Genomic DNA, 23,118 nt, shown 5'->3' on the forward strand with positions numbered 1-23,118 from the left:
ATAATATTTTTAATATTGAATTTACATTAAATATATACTTTATCATTGAATACACAATACTTGAGCGTGATATTGAATTATGCTGATTCGGAACATTTTTTTCTGTATTTTTCATGTTCAATTACGCATATCAGGTCATACATACTGTATATTAATGCTCAGCCATTTTTATGAAAAGTATTATGATACTCTATTTTATGTACATGGAAACAATTTCGCAGCAGTTAAATTTTTTAATCGAAGCATCGAACTTTAAACGCATTGTGGTACAGAAAATGTGTTCTATTCGAGGGTAATTTAATATTCTTTAATACGATCAAATAAATTATTTTATAGTAGAAAATGTTCAATTTAAGTCTTGATCAGAGTTTTCTTTTCTTAATACGTTCTCAATCCAGTGATCCATGAGTGAATCGGGACAGTTTTGAACCCAAAAAATATCACCCGTACAATTAAACTGGAAACTCTCTTAAAACTGCAAAACATCGGTATATCGCATGTACAATAATACGAATCATTCAAAAAAAGAATATTTATCAGTATGAAAATCGATCAAATATTCTGTACATTCGAGTGGTATTCTCTTATTCACGTTTATAAAAGCAGATTTCATACCTGTTACTAATCTTGATTAAATCTATGTTTGTGAATACTTAAAAAAGAATAAAAGCACACGCGTAAAGATTTTTAGCACAATTTTTCCATCTTCATTGCCCGAAGTCTCCAACTCCCACTTGGAACTTTAATATCTCTTTGTTTGCCCCACACGTTAAAATTCCATAAAAGTAACGAAAGGATTATATTACACAGAATTAATTTCTTGAAATACATCGAAGTTACACATATATCCTCGAATTTGATTAAAGTATTGAAAATATTACAATATTACATTTACTCTTGTTTCAAGAAACTATTCAAAGTTCCCAATCGATTGGCTCGTTATTATTCGCGACGAGGGATATAATTCATCGTCACTAGATCTCACCATAAGGAGGTGATAGTTCCTTTAATCTCCTTATTCAGCCATATTGGAAAAGACACAAAGAAGAACCGTACAATTGACCCTAGGATCAGTCCGGATTCCTCTTCCTCTTAATAAACCCGACTGAAGTAAAAGATGATCGTTCTCATAAGTATACGTGTAATGGTGAAAAATCATTTTGGCAATCTTGATCAAATTTCTGTACTTACGTTTTCAATCCACAAGTTTCAAATCATCGACAATAAAATAAATTATCTAAAAATGAGCTATTCAAATAAAATTTTAAATACATAAATCGATATTATCAAAATAGGTAAACGATATTATCAAAATCCCCTTAGGGATTGAAAAGATTCCAGATATAACTCTTAACAATTGTTGTAAAAAGATTCTAACTGAAACAGCTACGAGGAACCGAAAAATGCTTCGACTATTATTAGTGGAAAAGGTTCTGTTCAACAGGAATTGTAACCATAACCCATATCAAAATTTAGACTTCCTGTTCACAAAGCCACGAAACAGTTCAATTTGTTCACGAAGTGATTTCAAGCGATATGAAAACATAACTTATGGTTTATGTAAAGTTACTGATCGTGCCTCGTTGCTCGATTGATCGAGACACTGAGTTGTAGTTACCGTTTCATTGACTGAAGTAAATTAATATTTATAAATAAGGTAATGCGTACAAGAAAGCGGGGATACCACTTGTACGTGCAGAAGATTTGAATTGAAAATTTTGTACCGTGAAATAATTTCTTTTGACCTATTAAAAAATATTAAATAATCTTCGGACAGAACGCGTTTTCTAAAAATGTTGAAAGATCTACAAAACGTTGAAAGATCAATAGTTCGACACAAAACTCTACCCGTCGTTAAATGTCTTTTCGTTCATGAAATACAAGAGCATATTTTTTATATTAACAGCGATACATCAGTATGAAAGATGTGTACCGTGATACGTACGATTAAAGTTGAAATATATCGAAAAATACATTCTGAATTAACATGCTTCAATATCATACTCACGTTTTACGTATTCAATAATAATGTATACATTCAATCTAGATTCAATAATGAAAATACCATGGTTATCGTTCCAGGATTACTGAAATTGTTACAATAACGAGATCGAAAAATAAAACGTATCAACCTGTAATTCAGATCATAAACATTATTATATCGCGTCATTGTAGATTAGCGGAACATTGAATTAATATATGTATTTGTATATTCACAAGCATAAATAATCCTATCAAAGCTCATGTACCATATTGTGAGATATGTATTTATCATATTAAAAAACATCGAGTGGAAAGAGACACTGACCTGAACTAAGAAATACAACAAGTATAATGTTACTACTCACGGGTATGATTAATATGTGTAGCCACTGTATTTGCTAAAAACAAACAAGTGTACAACTATCGCCGTGTTACCATTTACCGCTTCGAACATTTCATTTTACGACGTTTGTTGTAAAACAAAGAAATAAAAATTGATATGCATATTACCGATCGTAGAATGCGATTAAATAATACGTTGATGTACCGACGACGTGGTTGTGGCACAAGGAAGTCGTGGGTGTTCCAATTAGAAGTCATCGGGAAAGTTTTACTGTAAAAAGAAACAAAACATGACGGTCTATTTTTAAAATTACAATAGATTCAGTGTTAACAAAGCATTATACATTCGAAACGAATTGAAACTTCGAATGATATAAAAATCCTCGAAACTGAAGTAGTAAAATAAACTCATAAGTATACGTGTAATGGTGAAAAATAATTCTGGCAGTCTCGATCAAATTTCTGTACTTACGTTTTCGATCCACAAGTTTCAAATCATCGACAATAAAATAAATAGTCTAAAAATGAGCTATTGAAATAAAATTTTAAATACATAAATCGTACGTCAATTTTAAAGTTCAAGCAAAAAACAACGATCTGTATAATAATCACACGGTGAAATATTTTCAAAAACTGCTGAGATTATGATACATCGAATTTAAAGTTTAAATATAGTAAGTATGGTACTTAAATTAGAAGTAAATTTGCCATAAAATTATAGGGGAATTGAAATTTGTAAATAGTATGCAAAGAAAAAAAAAATACGATTATAAATATTAATGCTAATTCCCATTAAATTATTGTTCTTTTGCTGGATTACAGTTATTTATAAATACAGAGGAAATAAGTGTAGAGAGAAAGAGTAGAAAAATTTAACAAACAAAAGCGTATTACCTAAATGTAACGGTAAAAATAAAGCATCAAAAATTATTGCGTAATGTACAAATTGTAAACTTTATTCGTAAACTTTATTTCTGATTACCTAAAGATAATTCTAAAATTGTTTCTCTTTGGGATAGTAATGTTTGAAATTACAAATATTCCTTTACTTTCAATTACGAATAAACAATCGAGCCGATAGAGTAACGCGTAAATAAATATGTACTTACATTTTTACTATTTGCAAGGTATCGTCCAACACTGACACACTGACTTTGTCGTCGCGATTGAAAAAAAACAAACACCACCGTAAACTGAAAATATCATAATTGACTCTGCACGCGTGTGCCTAAAATGTAAACAAAACTCGACTCGTGAACACTGTGCACCGAACGAAAAATCTACACAACCGACACTGATTCGAAACACTGAATTACTAAACACTGAAAGAGAAACTGATCAGTGAAATGAGAATGGTAGAGACATACGCGAGCTACTCTCTTCTCATTTTTCTTCAAACCCCCGTTGACCTCGATCAAGTTTCCACGTGAACAATCGAAAATTGATCAATTTTTATGCGAACAATCGAAAATTGATAACAATTACACTATGATATTTTAGAACTGTCCTCAGGTCTGGCTTCGTATGCCGTATCACCCCCACCCGCGTATATCCTCGCACACATTCATCCGTGGCAAGCAATAGTACAGAGAACTCAGTTTTGTATCGATGTTAGTGTGTTATGAGAAGTGAAATAAAAAGTCCATATGACGTACGGAGGCCAGACCGCTTATGAAGAAACTACAGTCTACACGAAGTGTTGACAAAACTCGGCTCCATTTGAAAAACTGTACCGCATACGAAGTACGGTGTCCGTATAAGAGGGATTGAATCGTTTATCCCGAAAGTGACTGGTAATTATGTATTTATATTAGGGACTATCTTACCAATTTTTATGAATCTTGATACGTGTTGCCGACGTATGACGATCGAAATGAATTTGGACTAGATTTTTTTGAAGAAGACCTTTTCAAAATAATCTACCCCGAACTTGCTCCGATCCAAGTCTTTCGTGGCCCTATAGACAAATCCGGTATCAGTGAGTACCTGTCTCAGGTAATAAATAATAAGTAAATTACAATTCTGTATTGAGCTTTATATCGTATTACCATTATTTGAAATTGAGAACATTTCGGAAGAAAGCACGAGAACGATCTGACGCGATGTCAATTGAATTTTGAATCAAGCGTGTATTAATACTAAATGAGGTATACCTACCGGTAGAGAATAAAAAAGAGTAGCATAATGACGATTTAAAGCGATTACGTATCATTAAGTCAAAAACACGAGCACCTCGTTACTCGTGAATTTTCCCATACATGACATCACTTCTGATCATTTCGTAATCCACATCACGAATTGCCAAAGAATAATGACTTCTCAAAGAATGATCAGGGGATGGATAACGGAACACCGACAGATTAAAACTTGTGTTCAGTTAAAATATATCGCTCCTGCCATTATGTTCCAATGAAATCTGTTATATTGAAAATACTCTTGCTTAAATACTATCGATAAAAACACATTCTAAGTTCTTTTAGATATTTACATATTTCTATCTTGTGTATCTTTCGCTTTTGGTCTAGAATCGATCCAATGATTACTTTCTTAATAATGAAACATTAATATATTTGAATTTTATATTCTCATCTCAAGATCTGATTAGTCTTCGGACATAATCAACCCTTGGTTAATAATGATTATCTTTTCTAATTTTTCGGTTATTGTTATTTATAAAAATTATTAAAAAGATTCCAAATAAATCTTAGAGAGAATTGAATTATGTGCAAATGCATTAAACAAACTTTTTGCCCGTCTTCCCTAATAACGAAAAATTTTAATGAAATCTTATTCATTGCATACTTAAACCACATTAATAACATACGCCATAAATATTTTAAAAGTAATGTTAAGCAAAAGAATCCCGTTTGGAATGAATTACTTGAAAGAATGAATATTTATAAATTGAAAATAAATGAAATTGATTGAAATCAAATTTTACTCTTCACCGGTATCGTGCACGCTATAGCAAACTTTATTAACAAATATTTTGTGATCTAAATAGAAAAACTAATAATCGTAAAAATATATTAATAATAATGTTTCTCGAAAGGTTCTTCGATAACCATATAAGTTTATAAGAAAAAATCAAATATTGTTCGTTGTTCGTAAATATAATATTTGTAACTGCTACTTAAAAAGTAATAATTCTTAATGAAGGTGTATCTACTGCGGCTCGATAAAAATCCTAAAAAATATGAACAATTTATATACAATCGTAATATTGCAATACAGAGTATATCGAACTGTTTAAATCGCATGTAAAGAAACTCGTTGAAGAAAAAAAAGTTCGTAAATATTTTAATCGATTTCAATTAATGTACTGACGAGCTGCAGGAATGACATAATAGTACAATTGTTTACATTTCCAAAGGGTGAGAAAAAAAGCAACAGAATTAATTACAATATATTACATGTGAAAAAATATGTCGAGATAATTGTTACTTGTAAATTGAATATAATATATACTTCTTATCTTTTACTTAACAGTATTTAATGCAATTTTCTACTAAACAATATTTCATAAAAATGATCGATTTATTTGCATAATTATCTCGAAGTTCTCTCTATAACGAATAAAAGTTCTCCAAACGAATAATGCAGCAAGAAAAGAACATTGAAAAGCAAATTCGTGGAATAAATCAAACGGTTACCTACGTATTATCGATCTCAAAAAAGTAAATCGATTATATTTTGGTCGTCAATAATTTGCATCATATAACAAACAGGTTTCTATGGTTTGCTAACAAAAAGTTACAAACGGAACGAGCGCTTTTTGAACGAAATCGAGCATAAAATGTTAAGACCGATGGATAAGTATCTTTACAGAAATGATTACGTTTCTTCTTAAAATATTTGAATATGAAAAAATCAAGCTTTGAAATTGATTGCTCATTTCTGTAAATTTACACTAATACGTATCGATCTCTACATTCTATTTTGGTTTCGTCCAGAAATTCTTCTTTATAACTTCCTCTTATCATACCATGAAAGTAGACGATAAATATCATCCTCTTATGCCCTCTGAGAATTCATATTCACCTCGGTACAAACACTTATAGAAGACAGACATACATAATTTTATCTTTAGTGCGAATCTTTAATGTTATGTAGTCTATGAAATCAATAGTACAACTGCGCTGCAAAAAATAAATATCAACAAATATGTTCCCCACATAATTTTAATATTATAAGTATGATATTAATATAAATATCTTATTAAACGTAATAATATAAAAAGTATATCCAGTAATAATCTATGACTATTGCAAATATGTACATCAAATTAAGTTTCATAAGTATTTAAATCATGAGATTATTTAGATAAAAATATGTATTAAATCTGAATAAAAGTGACTATAGAACTCGTGTCGCCATTTAGCGTTGAAAAACCCAAACTAAACCTCGGTTTTTAAAACACAAACTTTCATAAGATGTTAAATCTATCTTATACCTTATCTATGGTGCTAATATTTACGTTCGTTGTTTCTCACTAGAATTTCTTACAGTGTTTTAACTTTGACAAATTAATCTTATTAATGAAAAGAAACAACAATACAAATTAGTAATATAGAATTTTATTCAGTGTTGCAAGAAATGTACAAATTAATGAAAACAAAATATGTGCCGAAGTTATAAAGTTCATTATTAAAAAATATTAATTTCTTTATTACGTTCTTCCTTATTTTTCGATTCGTGTAATGCGAGTAAAAATAAGAAGATAAAATGACAACAATTATTGAATTACGACCGGATAAAAATCTGACAAACTTGAAATTCGAGAAATATCAATTTTCCGCTAACGAAATTCCAATAGCTTCTGAAGTAGAGTTAAAGCAAAGTAAGTACTGTTTAATAATTAACAAATTATGACCATTTAATACAATAATATAATAAATTTACAGATATACGTAGATTGGAATTAACTTCAAACCAAAACTCTTTGTTAGAAACTCGGTTATTCGCATTTCATAATCATTTGTTTAAAAATCCCTACGACACATCATGTTGGTTTATAGATGAGAATTGGTTAATTTGGCAATTTAAAAAAGATGGTACCTTGAAACAAAGGCACTCAGTACATGATTTTAATGCAAATGTACAAAATCTATTATACAATGCATCAATTGCATTTGCTAATGATAATATTGTTGCGATTTCTGATGGAGGAGATTGTTTAAAATTATTGTTAATAGATATTGAAGAACACATTAAAGTTTTCACATTGAGTGGTGCAGAACCTGGTGTTATATTAGATGCATGCTACATAAATGCACTCTCTACCATTATTATTGCAATGTGTAATATTAAAAGTACAGATGAAAAAAAGTTTACAAACCTATTGTTATTAACATATGCTTGGAAAAATGCAGAAAATGCATGTGAATCGCTTGAACTTATAAGCAAAGAATCTTTAAAAGTAAAAGGTGCAATTGAATATGTATATATAGAAAATAGTGGGAAATATTTGCATTCCATTTGTCAAGATTACATTAAGTTTGAATGTCCAAAAGTAGAAAAATCTACTAGTAATAAAAATACTTCACAGAATACATGCCAAAAGAAGATTCCAAAATATAGTTGGACTCAAGATGAAAATTCATTGACAGTTTGGATTAAAATAGAAAAAAAACATAAAAACAGAGTTAAAGTACATGTAACCCCATTTGAACTATCGGTAACAATAAATGGTACTGTATTAATACAAGGTGAATGCCAACATAGATTAGAGGGAAACTTAACAACATGGGAATATGAACTGAATATATTCAAAATTGAATTATTTAAACATGAAAGTGGTTTAATATGGAGTGAATTATTTAAGGATGAAACTGATGGTGAATATTTACCTAATGAAACACTGACTGCTGAAGTCCGTTCCAGGTATATTATTAAGAAAAAATTATAAATATTAATGCTTGCTTTAATTACCTTTTCTACATTATCACTTTTTTGTTTCTTACATTTAGGTTGACTGATTTGTACATAAATCAAACAGATAGTAAACTGGCAGGTCAACCTTGTGTAGGATTTAATGTTGAACAACTTGAAGAATGCGACCTTGGAGGAAAAGATAATCTTCTGCAAAGAATTAATCTTGTTTCTCACGAAAATACACATTTAGCTACGCTTGGACCAAGTAATCATGTATTATTTACATACAAAACAACATCTGGCCAAGCAATATGCCTGAGGCATGATAATGATGGTTGTTTATGGGTCACCGGACAAGGGAATGATACTAACTGGAATATAGAACATTATTATACCTTTCCTGGTTTTGGTTATGTTGAAGCTAGCAAAAGTAATAAAAAGTTTTGCGTTTCTCCAGCTAGTAAGTATTAGATTAGTACATAAACGTATTTTATCTCATTTACAACATTTTAAGTTATTATAATTTTAGATGGTTCATACGTTGCTATACTGGAGCATGCAAGATATATATTTCTGTATAAGAAGCCTGAACTAAATGCTCAAATTGGAAAACAATGGATTGTAGATTTAGGTACGGAAACTCACCCTATTATGGGCGCTGCTGCTACAAATGAATACTTAACTATACTTACTAAAAATAAATTATATCGTTTACACATTTCTTTCTAAAATTAAGTGTATTCGTTCATCACGATTGTGTATAGAAATTTCACATGAACACAGTGTCTATACTTTTATTAGAATTATATCATTCGTTTACATACAGTATCATATGTATTTACAAATATATACAATTAGATGTCTTATTGTGTATTGCATTTTTAATATTCTATTAAGGGTAGTTCATATTTAGGACATTTTTCTCTAATACAATCTGAAACAACTTTCATAGAGAGAGTTTCATCGTGAGGCCAATACCAAATAACTCGATTTTTAAATGTTTCAACAAAACCTGCTTCAGCAGAAGTTGGTCTGTGAAAGTCGTATTTCTTTTCTCCAGTCTCAGATTGAAAAATATACGTCCTAGAATATGTTTTACTCAAATATCGTTTCCAAGGTGAAGCAGTATTTTTTAAAAAAATTATACTATGTGGTATGAAGTATGGTTTATCATTCACAGAATTGTTGCCGTCTAAAGGCGTTTCTGAAAATTCATACACTGAAGCCAATCGATTATTTTTCATTGTACGTAACTTTACTTGTAATTTTTCACTTATGTTTGGGCCTACAAGAACCAATTCTTTGGTACGTATACGAACATATGCACTTCCATCTGGCTTCCATAAAGCTTGACAAAATTTCTTTGTAAGTTCATGCCTGTAAAAAGTTTTATATTAATTTTATATATAACAATTATCGAGCAAAATTTATTGAAATAATTTCATATAAACTAGATGTGTTTCAATATAAATTTATTATTAGTAAATTCATTTTCTTACCTCTCTCTCAAGTATTTTTGACTGATGTTTTCTGCACCCAAATAGTAAGCATCTAAAATATGTAATGCTAGTACTTTCCGCTGAAGTCTAAATTCTTTTTTCATTTCGAAGACAGCTTCAGCATATAAAAGTGTGTCTGGCGGTAATTCTAAATGAAAATCATTAAACTGTACCCAACTACCTTTTACATAACGGTACACGTTACTTCTTCCCATACCCATATAGAATGTGGCATTTTTTTCTGGATCATCTTGGGACCCAGTGCCACAGGGCATACAAAACCAATCATATGGTTGGTCCAATATTGTTTTGTACATATTTTCTGGTGTTAATACCGTTGCACTTTTAGAGAGAAATGCAGTAGAATTCTCCAGAAGAACCTTTAATTTATCTTGAGGTTTCATATATCTTGGTACTGTCCTACCTTCTTCCGGAAGTTGCCAATATTTAAGGCATTCTTTGCGCATATGAGCTTGCTTTTCTTCAACAAGAGTAGTATTTTCACAAAATGCGGCAATTTTGCGAAGACCTATTATTTGCTTCTTTCCTAAACTATTGTTAGATTCTCGTAAATACTGCACAAAACGTTTTTCTCTTTCTAATTCCTCAATTGCTACTAATTCTAAAACATCATTATTCTCATCCTTTTTTAAAAGCAAATGATTAATAAGTTTGAGATGTTGTTCAATAATTTCTGTGCCTTGTCGTTTCTTCTTACATATTAAATAACGTTCTGAATTTGCTGGCCTAGAGGAGTTTGGTTTGAAAATGCATACTTCTTCAAAACAACGATACATTAAATAAACTAAACCCGCACTAAAGGGTGTAAAAAGGTCAAACAGTTTTGTGACAAAATGACCCTTCACTCGTACAATCATCAATGCTACTAAACATTGGCATAAATATAATTGTTTTAAAATAATCTCCTGCAGGACCTCTTGTCCTACTACTGAAAATGCTCCATCAGCCATCATAAAATGTACTCCTTTACCATTGGTATGCGTCATTATAAGTTCTTTCAAAGCCTTTTGATTACTGGGATCAAAAACATCACCGTTATCTTGTGGTCCGTAATATGGATGAAATGTTTCACAAGGACCTGCATAAAAATCAGCTAATTTAAAATCATTTTCATTTTTTAAAGTGAAACCAAATCCTTTGGCATGCCATTTTTTTCTCCATAAAACATATTCGCTAAAACCGCCTGGCCCAGCACATACATCTGCAAAGTAGAGCAATTCATTGGACTGTAGACCTTCTGGTTTAGTAAACATAAAGTCACATGCTCTATCCATGTTTGCCATTTTAACTGCTGCACGATTTAAGAATATGGAACTTCGAATAGTTTCATAAGGATTACTACGCGTTCTTGCACGACGCATTTCAACACTGTCCAAATTATCAAATACCGATTTTGAACTAATAACATTTGTAACTATATCACTGCTACAGAATTGAGTTTCATCAGCTATAGAAAGCTTCTTAGGTCCCAACTGTAACCAACTCTTCAATTCGTCTTTAGTTGGTAACTCAGTATTTTGATTTCTTAACCATTCTATAGACTCTATAACTTTTATTTCTTCTTCTGCAGGAATCCATTTAAGACTTGCTGCTTCAAGTCCAGGAACTTCATGTCCAAAACCTCTACGGCCATGTTGATTAGATGCTTGTACAGGTTCTAAACGACCTTGTTTATTTTTTCCAAGACCATGACCTTCTTTATACCCCATCATTCTCATCATTCGTTGAGCTTTATCTTGTTTGTCAAAGATATTTGTAGGTTCCTTTTTGATTGATTGTTCTTTCATATCATTACTTTTGTCTTCATCGGTAATATCTTTTTCAGGCTTATTTATTCTATGAATCTTTTGTCGTTTATTGTAATGGTGATAAGACTCTTCATATACTGATCCTGCTGTGCTTGTTTCTTTTGCTTCGTCATTAGAATTTGATACTCTATCATCTGTATGTTTACTCTGTATATTTTGGCTGCTACATTCATCAGCTGAATCTTGTTCACAAGACAAATCTTGGTACATATTATGTGAGCTGAATTCATTGTCCTTTTCATCAAAATTTTCATAACAATCTTCATTGCAATCACTGTCATTTAAATCTGAACTTTCATCTACTAAAGCATTGTATCTTCTCTTTTTACTACATCTTTCATCACAAGACTGATCAGAGAAATAGTTTGAATGAGGCTCCTTCCCTTCCATTGTTTGATCATCATTTTGATTACTGAAGCTTTTGTCTTCATAATCACTCTCATCCGAGTCTAAAATATTTATTTATTGCAATCAATTAAAACAGAAATACTTAATCATTTACACAACAAATGAACATTTGTTGTAAATTATGCAGAGTATCCCACAAAATAAAGTACTTGCAGATAGAAAATAACTTTAATTAAAATTAATGGAAATTGCAGAATGAAATTTTTTTGTGCATAATTTTATTTTTGAAACGATACATTTCTAATATTAGGTGGACCGGAAAGTAATGTCGTTTCTGCGCATGTCACTATTTGATTGTCATTTGTCAGCTCATTGTGTACATTAAAGTCGTAGCAAAGACATTCTGAGGTTATAGTGACTTGTTTAGTTGTAAATAATTAAATTTAAAATTTTTCTTTACAATTTTGGGTGAAATGGCCAGCCAAATACCAGAAGAGGTACATATCCGGCATTGCATGCTTTTTGAGTTTCGCAAGGGTAGTAACGCAACAGTTGCTACCAAAAACATTTGCGATGTTTATCCAAATGCATTAGACGTTCGTAAATGCCAAAGGTGGTTTTCCAAGTTCAAATCCGGTAATTTTGATCTTTCCGACTCGTATCGATCAGGAAGACCAACAACGTTAGACAATGACGTGTTAAGTGCGGAAGTGGAAGCAAATCCGTGTCAGACAATCGAGGAATTGTCAAACAGACTTAACCAACCTTGGTCGACCATCCAAGAACATTTGCAGCAGATTGGGAAAGTAAGCAGAGCAGGTGTTTGGGTCCCGCATAATCTGTCCGAAGAGAACAAGGCTAACCGATCCACCACATGCAACTTATTGCTTCAACGGCACAATACAGAAGCGTTTTTTGATCGCTTGATCACCGGAGATGAAAAGTGGGTTCTTTATGATAATCCAAAACGCAAAAGGCAGTGGCTCTCTCCAAATGAATCGCCACAAAGTACTGCTAAGCCAGGTTTACACCCCAAAAAGGCCCTTTTGTGTGTTTGGTGGAGTATTCGCGGCGTTGTTCATTTTGAAGTGCTGAAACCTGGACAGACTGTGAATGCAGACCTTTACTGTGAACAATTAGATCGTGTAAATAAATCTTTAATTGAAAAGTGGCCAGCGATTGTCAACAGAAAAGGCGTTATTCTGCAAGACGATAATGCAAGACCGCACTGCGCAAGACGAACCTTGGCAAAAATTAATGAATTGGGGTGGGAGGTACTGCCTCACCCACCATACTCGCCCGATGTTGCACCATCGGATTTCCATTTATTCCGATCGCTTCAACACTTTCTAAGTGGCAAAAGATTTGCAAATTTGGATGATATTCAAAATGCCATCTCTGTATATTTTGCTCAAAAACCAATTGATTTTTATCGATCCGGCATTGAAAATTTGCACACTAGATGGCAAAAGGTTGTTGATAATGAGGGTGATTATATCATTGATTAAAAATAAAAACTCGTTAAAAATTTATGTATTTGAATTTAATGTCGGGAAACGACATTACTTTCCGGTCCCCCTAATATAATATCATGTACTTGAGTATTTGACTAAACTTGACTGCATGCATTGTAGCCTAAACAAGCACTACTTTTACTGATGTTTATGTTTGTAAACATTGGTAAGATCATGGTATAAAAGTAAATGTCAAAAGAACCATGTTTTAAAAGCATATTCTAATATCTGAATAATCTGTTAGTCAAAGTGACAATGAATGGAACATTGTACCTTATAAAAATGGATTGAGACAAAAACATTTATAACAGATACTAAAGAAACTAATTATAACATTGATTTTGATTTTTGAAACAGTTATGAGAATCAAATTTCACTTTTAGTTATACTTCTTTAAAACCAATATTACATCAGTCCTATAACTGTTATTTTTTACTTTTATATCGATTACAATTTGGTTTATATACATATTCATTTAATATTCTCACAAATTCAATAAAAACTAAAAACCGTAATCAATATGGAACCAGAAAATAACGGTTATAGAACCAATACAATATTATATATAATTAAAATACTATAACAGAAGCGATATAATATTGGTCTTCAAAAATTATAATCAAAACCATTATATCTATAACATTTATGACATTTTTTGATTCTCATAACTGTTTCATGTACTGAAACAGATCAGTTTTGAATTAAGAAAAATGTGACACCATGAGTAAAGGAAGTATGGAAAATATTAAATTTTGCTTAATCACAAGCCTTACGAAGGCTGAGTAAAGCCTACTCCGATTGCAATTCCTTCTCGATCTTTAATTTACTCTGTAATAAAGATCATAAACAAGTACATGCATATTTCATATAGTTTAAAAATTAATTTTTTCAAAAACGAAATCTTGCATGAAAAGTGTATTCTGCATTTACGATTTATTTTTTGGCTAACAGATAGTACACATCGCGTGACACCCTACATAATACTATATTTCTATATCTATATCGTAGTTAACAATATTTTAAATACGTACATAACATATTAAAATATTTCAAGAAAGTAATAAAAGATCATTGAAAGTAAAACGTTACTTACTGCTTTTCATGTTTCCTAAACTTTCGCACAACTTTTTACTTAACCAATTGCTCGCTTTCTTAAAGCTTTCAATAAGTGTAAATAAAAGAATTATATCCATTCGGGCAATACGACTGCATGTATATTATAACTTATAGTTATATTTATTATCACATAGCAACATAACCATACTCGATAGTAAAAATTGAAATCCAGATTAAGAAAAAGCACCTTGTTTAAATCTCTATGTACGTAGTTGAATTAACACGAAACGAAGTATTATACATCCACGAGAAGAAGACACAACGTGTTTAGATCCTCGCTCCATCTGTAGTACGTTGTCGCTTCTGCGATCGCAAGCAAGAATCGCCGTTGGCTGAATACGGTGACGAAGACCGACGGCGGTGATTTCAAGTGCGAGTGAGAACAAATTTATAGTAAGGTGCATCGGCAGAGGCTCTCACTAAAGCGTCAAATATTCATAAACAGAATAATTTACTTACGGTTTAGATACTACCGCTGATTCAATAAGTTGTTTGTAATGAAAAAATGAATGGAATTTAATGTGCGTAATAATCATTAATATTTTCCGCTTATACCTATTTCTATCAAGATAAAGTCTATATAATTACAATTTACACAAAAACAAATCATGACAGTATTAAAACAGGTATAACTTTTATGATTCGTAATGTAAAACAATGTAAAGTTATGCTTGTTTTAATTTTAGTATGACTTGTTTTTGTATAAATTGTAATTATATAGAATTTATCTAAATAGAAATGAGTATAAGCGGAGTTATATTATTCTTAATACATACAAATTAGTTCTTTTTGCTATAAATAATTTTCAAAATATTAATGATTATTGCAAATATAAAATTAAACTTGTTTTTTCATTACGAGAAACTTATCGAATTAGTGATAGTATTTAAATAGGAACAAAATCGTTGTTTCTTAATAGCTAAAATTTGATTAGAAGGTTACGTCAATGATGCAGTATTCTCTCTCACTCGGTTCCGCTACGGTCGCCGTCTTCGGCCAATGGCGATTCTCGTTTGCGATCGTACGAGCAACAACGAACTATAAGCAGAGCGAGGATGTAAACAGGCTATGCCTTCTTCTCGTGGGCGGCTGATACTAATCAATCGTAAATGTATACAAAATATGCGACTAGTGTCGCTAACTGGACGAAAGGCTCTATTAGTAATATTTTAAGCCACCATTTTTTCGCGCCTTACACTTCAAATCGTCGGTATACAAGTACCGACGTTTATGTATTACTTTTATTTTTTACAATTTATAAATATGTTCAAACATTAGAAATACTTCAAAGCAAAATTGTTCGCATGCAGGTAAAAATGAAACTAAAGAACTTTGATCATTGAACATGTACAGACAGGATTTAAAGTACAGAATTACTTCAAAATGGTTATCATTTACTTTCAAATTATACTCATACGGTAAATTACCCATTTGATTTGTTTAAATAAACAGTCATTAAAAACTGACATTAAAAAAGTAAAACTTAACACAAATATTAAAACAAAAAAATGAAAAGTAACTTGGCTTAGAAAATACTCCGAAAATGTGCAATTTATTTTCAGAGATTGATTAACAATTTGTATTTTGTTAGGTAATTTCGAAAACTAACGTTTCAATATTTGTTATAATATAGATAAAAAGTGGAAATGAACTCAGGAAAGTAATTAAAGTATGAACAAATCACTATTGCAATATTTATTTTCTTACATTCTACCATAATACTGTGTAACATACAAGAAATGCACTTTAATGAAACCTACAGAAGAGAATCTGAATATAGAAGTGTTACTTAACATCGTTTACGCCATTTTTCTTTTAAATCGTTCGACTTGTACGCTGCCTTATATAAATAATTTGTGTATGCTCTTCTTCTTATCGGAAAACCATAAGTGTGATTAAACAGGAGCGATTCATAAAATAATCAATTAATTCTAACATACTTTCAACAAACGTCACTTGTTTCCTATCTCTCACTGAAGATTGTAGTGAAATATATTCGCACCACACATACTATTGATTTAGTTTTCATTTTTGAAAATCATGTCATGGTCAAAAAAAGAAAATAAACAAGCCACTGTCACGATACCTCTCTTTGGTCGTAAAAACTATTGGTTCTGCAGTAAAACGGCTTACACGATCAGGAAACAAATTCTTTCGCGTTATTTGATTCATCGAAGAAAAAAATACAGGAAAAAGAAAACTCTAATAAAGTTTTTGTACAACCTTGTTCCCAGTTGCACATCTTAATACCGATTTTCTGTATTCATAAAATATCGCTTTGCATTAACATGCTGATGCCAAGTCAACAGTTGTTTAGTGCCAAATTACAAACTTTTGTTTCTTTTTCCTATGTATCAGAATCTTTGAAGTAATGCCTCGATAACAGAAAACATTTTTTCGTTTGTGTTGCATGTAACACTTGAAAACGTTACATGTATGTAATAACATTTGAAAAGTATTCGAATATTGCTGTATCATAAAAAAAGATGTTCCTTTCAATGTAACATCCATAAACTCATCGAGGAGTACAATTAATGATAGAACAATTCCGACTAGATTACTTGTCATCCTTAACACATTCACTGCCAAGTTTACCATGGCAAGCATACTCTGCGATATTTTTATGTATCATATTCCACAGTCAGTAATGAGATAAATCATCAAATGTAAGGCAGCAGTGAATCTGTTAATAACGCGATAGGCGATCATTTCTTTTTGTAGAGAATATTCTATGATTTACATCTTCTGAAAGAACATTTTTCCTTCAAAATAATGTGTGTATATATAAATATATACAAACATGTTATATACATATGTATAAATAATTGATAAATGCGTTCTTGCGCGGTAAAATTGACATAAATGTATATCCTTAACGTGTCTCTTGTATACTCTTACTCAAGAATAGAATACAGTTGTATGCCGTCTTCTCTGCTGCAGTTAAAACAATTTGCAAACGTTTGTTTCAATTTACCCGAGGACGACCAAGGAGCGGTTTATTTTTAATCTAAGAGTGTTGTTTGCAATCTTGTATACACGTCTTGGACATTGGCCGAGCTCTTTCATATTGTAAGGCGCGATGACTCAATGAAGCCGTAATGACAAAATACATATTTATATTTTGTATTGTATACCTTTCCCGACACCAGCGGCCTGATATCTCGATTTCTGCTTTCATATCGTCTGAAATCATATATACTAAATCATTACGTTCTCATCTTTCCCATTTAATTTAGCACACTACATTATTAGCGTCTTTCAAACTACCCTTTCTTTTCTTTCTCTCTGTCTTCCTAATGCGCATTCAGAACAGATGCATCGACAAATGAACTATTACAACAACAGGAAGTCTACCGTGCTGTACTGCGTTTCCCCGTGATCATGTAATTCCTATACGTGTTACAATTTTTACTTCGCTTCGATGCTTCATGTTCAAAATCATTTTCACTTTTATGCTTCGCCTCATTTACAAACTCCGCATAAATAAATTTCATATGTATCAGCTCGAACAACCTGTGACTCCAAAAATATGTTCAGATATATTTTGGATACAAATATAATGTGCTCTGAAAAAAAGAAATAAAGTACGACGGATGCGTATTTTATCACTTGGAAAACAATTGTGAAAAATGCGAACGTCTGTAAAAAAAATAACCTGTAACTGAGACATTGCTCCTTGCTATATCAGGCATGGTATGTCTTTAGAATTTCATGACTTTAACCCTTTCACTAATAGATTTAATAGAAGAAATTGATTTTCAAATTAGTCGCACTGGCTTTTAGTGAAAGAGTTAAAGATATACACAAAAAGCAGGATAGTTCCTTTTGCAACTAATCAATTATAAGAGAAGTAATTATAAAAATTGAATATCGCTATAAGAATACAATAATTATAAAAACAGGTGTACGCAGGATTAATAAACATTACAATGTTCACGCAATTGAACATGATATACAAACTATGAAATCAATTTCTATAATGTATACAGTTATAGGAAACAATGTTATTCTGTGCACCCACCTATTAACTCAATACACAGCAAGTTTTATACTTAAATCATTGAAGTTTGAATGAGATAAATAAGATTTGTTAATTCAAAGACCTCAGCACACATTGTGATCGAATAAAGACATTGTTCTTTACTTAAATAGTCCAGGCTTAAATGTGTACCATCATATGAGACGCATTACATAAAATTATAAACATTTGATTTGCCAACTGTATTCAATTTACAGTTCCACAAAAATTTGCACAGTAAATTTTGTTGTCGTACAGTGTGCAGTGTTCAACAATCATTTATACACTAACAAATCTACATTTGACATTAAAAAGAACTAAATTTACTTAAACGAAAACAAAAAAAAAAAAAAAAAAAAAAAAAAAAAATTTCACGCATATTTTGATAATAAGAAAACGGGATAGAATATTGTGAGTGCATAATAAAGATGATGTTACAAATTTAGTTCTCCTAACTTCGATATTCGTGTCGCATTCTATTCTCCATTCTGATCTCAAATTTTCCTAAAATTTCAATTGTAGGAGAAGAACATTTGTTACAACTCGTACAATGCGGAAACGCACAATTTTTTATTGTTGTTAAAAATGATCAACAATTTCTAATACATTCCCCCAGCTATTTGCGGAAGATAGCACAACTTACAGTAACAACTGAGATACGGCCGTAAAACAATAATAACAGATTTGGCAATGCACACATGTAACTACACGAATAAAGTATTGTTAAATTTCTTTTTTAATCGGACGAAAATGTAATACGCATCGAGGTAAAAGCTCTTCAACTCATCTGCAAAATTTAAGCTGCAACCCATTCACGTTACAAAGAAGAATGCAATATAGGAACTACCATGAAACGGATTGTGTTGTTGTAACGTCCCTTTTCACGAACGATTTAACAATAAATCAAAAACAATAAACGTGGCAAGCAATCGTCGAAAATCAAATGAACGCTTCCAATTGAACTACCTTTCGACTCGAATTAGACGAAACTGCAAAAGGAAACGGGACTCGTGTAACTATTCTCGTCACGATGCACCGGATACTAGCTCTCAATAAAATGCACAATACGAACACGCACCCGTTATCGAACTAACATAATAGTACCGTCCCAAACGGCACTACCCACGTAAAACATATTGTTATAATTAATAATATACAAATAGTCTATTCTGTAGTCTACAGTATACGAACGTATCTGCGGCTGCTAAACTTGTGTATAAGTTGGCGAAATTCAGTCTTCACATATAAAGGAGAATAGTACTCTTTAACATTACAATATGCACATTTACGTTTATAATAATAAAAATGTTTATGTACGCGATATCACAGCGTTCAGCATTAATCATTAAAAAGGTACTCGTGTTCCCGAAGCTATTATAGTCGTCAACGATTTTTTTTAGCACGCGTAAGCGATAAACGTTGTTGGACTCGCAAAAGCGTGGGAAAACTGTGCCAATTATCGTTTTGAACATTTCTTTTTCTTTTTCGAAGAAAGCAGTAGATAGGACGCGAATAAATACAAGATTCCGTTCAACCGAAGAACTAGTGTGTGATTTGGACAGTGCTTGATACAAGCGTGAAAACTCCATGAGAATATTTTGAACCCTTTGACAGAAGGCGTCAGGAAATCTTCAAAATTACTCCACCACTATTCAACGTTCACAATCACCGATGGAAACTGACAGAAAACAGTAGTTCACTAGAAATGTATTGACCAAGACATTCAAGTTCACTGACGTTGCAGAGTTTGTTCTTGAACGCATTTTTACAACTTCTTCCTTCGTTAATTTGTAACAATAATAGGGCAAGATTTATTTGGGAATACTGTATAACAACCGAAGATATCTGACCTCGTTAGGTTCCAAATCACCATAGAGATTTGATCGAGTAAGTGTTCCGTAATGAAATAACAAAAGGGGAATATAATACAAACTAAAATTGTCGACTAGTAGGAAAGAAATGATCTTCGAAGATACGACTTAGCTTTTCAAAAATAAGTCTACATCGTATGTCCTGTTACATAAGGGAAAATCCACGTCTAGCGAGTTCCCCATGCTTCTATCCAGTACAATTAAGAATGAACACAGGATTTATGAATGATCGTTGACGCGAATAAAAGAAAAAGGGGGGAAATGAAAATATTAGAGGGGGAGGAGGGAAGAAACTAGTAGTGGTGCAGTACTAAACTTTTGTAAGGAGTCCTCTGTTAGCGACAAACACGCAAATATTAGAAAACTATATCTTAACAAACAGACAAACGTACAAAAAGAACGGATTCACAGTACAAAGGAATAAAGGAAAGCAATATCCTGTTTACAATTTATATACTCGCTCAATAAATGAATTCGTCATAGGCTATATTACGATAAACTCAAATTTCCATAAATACTCAAGAAGGAGAATGCTCAACAGAAATAATACACGTTTCATCCTTCAAATTCCTTCTTCCTTTTCACTTCACCCTAGCAACAGACGAATTCGCACGGCAAACACAAAGAAAGGAATACTGGTCTTTTGCTTCAACAACTTTTGTTCCTCTTTCCCTAAAGTAGACAGCGAGCACTCGCAGTACACGTCGTTAGGATCACATGATTTGTATACCACGTATAAAACTGATAAGATACGTTCCTTATTTTAATCATGATGCACAATAGGTAGATCTATAAATATGCTACATCTTACATATCACAGAGCTACGCGTACACCCACTATCAATTTTGAAAATGCAAAACGCACTTTGCAAAACATTTGCTTCACTGAGAAACCGAAGAGTGTTAGTGTTACGTATCCTGTTAGAAACTGACGTGAAATAATTAACCCTTTGTTGTCCTACGTTTGGAGTTCACCAAATTTTATGTCGAGCCAAATACGATGTAAAGTTTCCTAAAAGTTATATGTGTGTCGACTACGTCGGAGATCTCATCGTTGTGAAAGATATGCATATTGAATACCCATCGATTTTCTGGAATTGGTTCGTAATAAAGACGCAGGCAGAGCCCAAAGGGTTAAAGTTTCGAGGATTTTGCAGCTACCGGGTTGCCGAACTACGTCCATCTAGAAGATAATTTCAATTGTACTATTCCGTTGAAACAAATCTGAATAATCCGAATGGACACAGCCGTGCACCCGGAAGTCCCAACTCCCGTTAGAAAATTGTGTAATATGTTCTATGTTTACAGTGTAATGTAATTAAAAGTACGATAGTATTACGATAGTCGATTATTTAGCAAAAATTCAATAAGCTATTCGACAATGTCCGGAGGAAATCATAGTTTGTGTACTGGTGGTAGGGAGAGGGGGGTAGGGGGGGATAAGGTAGCCTCTAATCAACCACAGTGAAACAATTTCAGAGATAAACAAATTCGAAATAGGATGATTTAATAGAGGGCGTACGCAATGTATGAGTATTCAGAGTTTTCCAATACTCGTAGCATACGCATCCTATTATTATATCACTATTCACTCCGACGCGCAACGTGTGCAGTCAGATTAACACAGTACGAGCCGTAAGCATTCACAATGTCCAAAGGGCAAAGACAAGAATACCGCGAATGCCTAAACTTTCTTCGCGACCTATGTTTTGAAGTCCGATGATCGATTCAGCGAAAGAAGAATATAAAGACTACACATGTGAACCTAGAAACGAATCGACAAGTTCCTCAATTTCTTATCGAGCAAAATCCGCTGTAAATATGCGCGTGACGCGTTCGAACCGACCAAAACGGTAGTGTGCACACGTACTGCTTCACAACATTTTTCTACTGTGCGTAATTAAGTAACGAACTGTGAGACCGTTTCACGAAAGCGTTACATGTAATTATCACAATAATGTCGTTCGCAAACGAGTCCTTGCTCGAGTGTATTCGAGTCTTGCATTCTTCTCTGTTCAGCTCTTTCGACTATTCATTTATTTGAGTAGTGACGTGTACAGAGTAATCTGGAGGCCCGCAAAAAATTGCTATGCGCTGTCGACAAACATGCTCGTGCACGATTCACGGCACGAATTCCTTTTTTTTCTTTTTCTTTTTTCATTTTTTTCATTTTTCACGTAAAATTTCCTCGAGAGTCGCTTCAAGTATCCCGCAACGACAATGTTGGACCGTCGCGACGCAATTAACTTTCTCCACACGCGTTAGTACGTTTACGTAGCGCATTGAACGTTTCAATAGAAAAAGGATAGTCCCGGATAGTCTGAACCGTTCCCCTAAAAAATAGCAAGAATTTCGACGAGCGCGAACTAAAAAACAGGTACAACTAAATTCATTCGATCGCGGCCAGCCTGCGCGTACCTACTTTGTCACGGGCGCGCAAGGACAAGACCACTCAGTGGCCAATTGCATAAACATCAAACAACAATGTTTCTCTTTTTTTTACTTCGTATAATCATTCGTTGGTTTAACAACAAATTACTTTCGATATATATTATAAAAATAAGGTATCAAACTTTGCGCCGAGGTACACAGCCATTGTGACTACATGCTTAATTTAAGTTGTCCCCTAAAGCCCAAGTTTTCCTTTCTCTCGCCCGTTCCGGTTGCTTCGAACAAGTTCCAAAGAACCGGCCCGGGATGATTTCAAAGTACTCGCTTTTGTAC

General features: G+C 32.4%; 2 protein-coding genes across 3 annotated transcripts; one reads left to right on the forward strand and one right to left on the reverse strand.

Moving 5' to 3' along the window:
• Positions 1 to 6,833: 6,833 nt before the first annotated feature.
• LOC143152855 (nudC domain-containing protein 1) lies at positions 6,834 to 9,063 on the forward strand. The gene is made up of 4 exons (XM_076323425.1): positions 6,834 to 7,165; positions 7,230 to 8,208; positions 8,295 to 8,659; positions 8,729 to 9,063. Exons 1-4 carry the CDS (start codon positions 7,051 to 7,053, stop codon positions 8,926 to 8,928), a joined length of 1,659 nt encoding a protein of 552 aa, XP_076179540.1. The 5' UTR covers positions 6,834 to 7,050; the 3' UTR covers positions 8,929 to 9,063.
• Cmtr1 (Cap methyltransferase 1) lies at positions 8,978 to 15,583 on the reverse strand. Of its 2 annotated transcripts, none has more exons than XM_076323388.1 (4): positions 15,448 to 15,583; positions 14,483 to 14,924; positions 9,699 to 11,976; positions 8,978 to 9,576 (listed from the first exon to the last, which is right to left on the reverse strand). In XM_076323388.1, the coding sequence occupies exons 2-4, from the start codon at positions 14,580 to 14,582 to the stop codon at positions 9,081 to 9,083; spliced, it is 2,874 nt and encodes a 957-aa protein (XP_076179503.1). In that variant the 5' UTR covers positions 14,583 to 14,924; positions 15,448 to 15,583; the 3' UTR covers positions 8,978 to 9,080. The 2 variants fall into 2 exon arrangements, with proteins under 2 accessions (XP_076179503.1, XP_076179512.1); XM_076323397.1 differs by lacking the exon at positions 15,448 to 15,583 and adding an exon at positions 12,641 to 13,001 and having other exon boundaries at positions 14,483 to 15,072.
• Positions 15,584 to 23,118: the final 7,535 nt, after the last annotated feature.

The sequence above is a fragment of the Ptiloglossa arizonensis genome, chromosome 1 (assembly GCF_051014685.1).
Source record: "Ptiloglossa arizonensis isolate GNS036 chromosome 1, iyPtiAriz1_principal, whole genome shotgun sequence".
In the NCBI taxonomy this organism is placed as follows: Eukaryota; Metazoa; Arthropoda; class Insecta; order Hymenoptera; family Colletidae; genus Ptiloglossa; species Ptiloglossa arizonensis.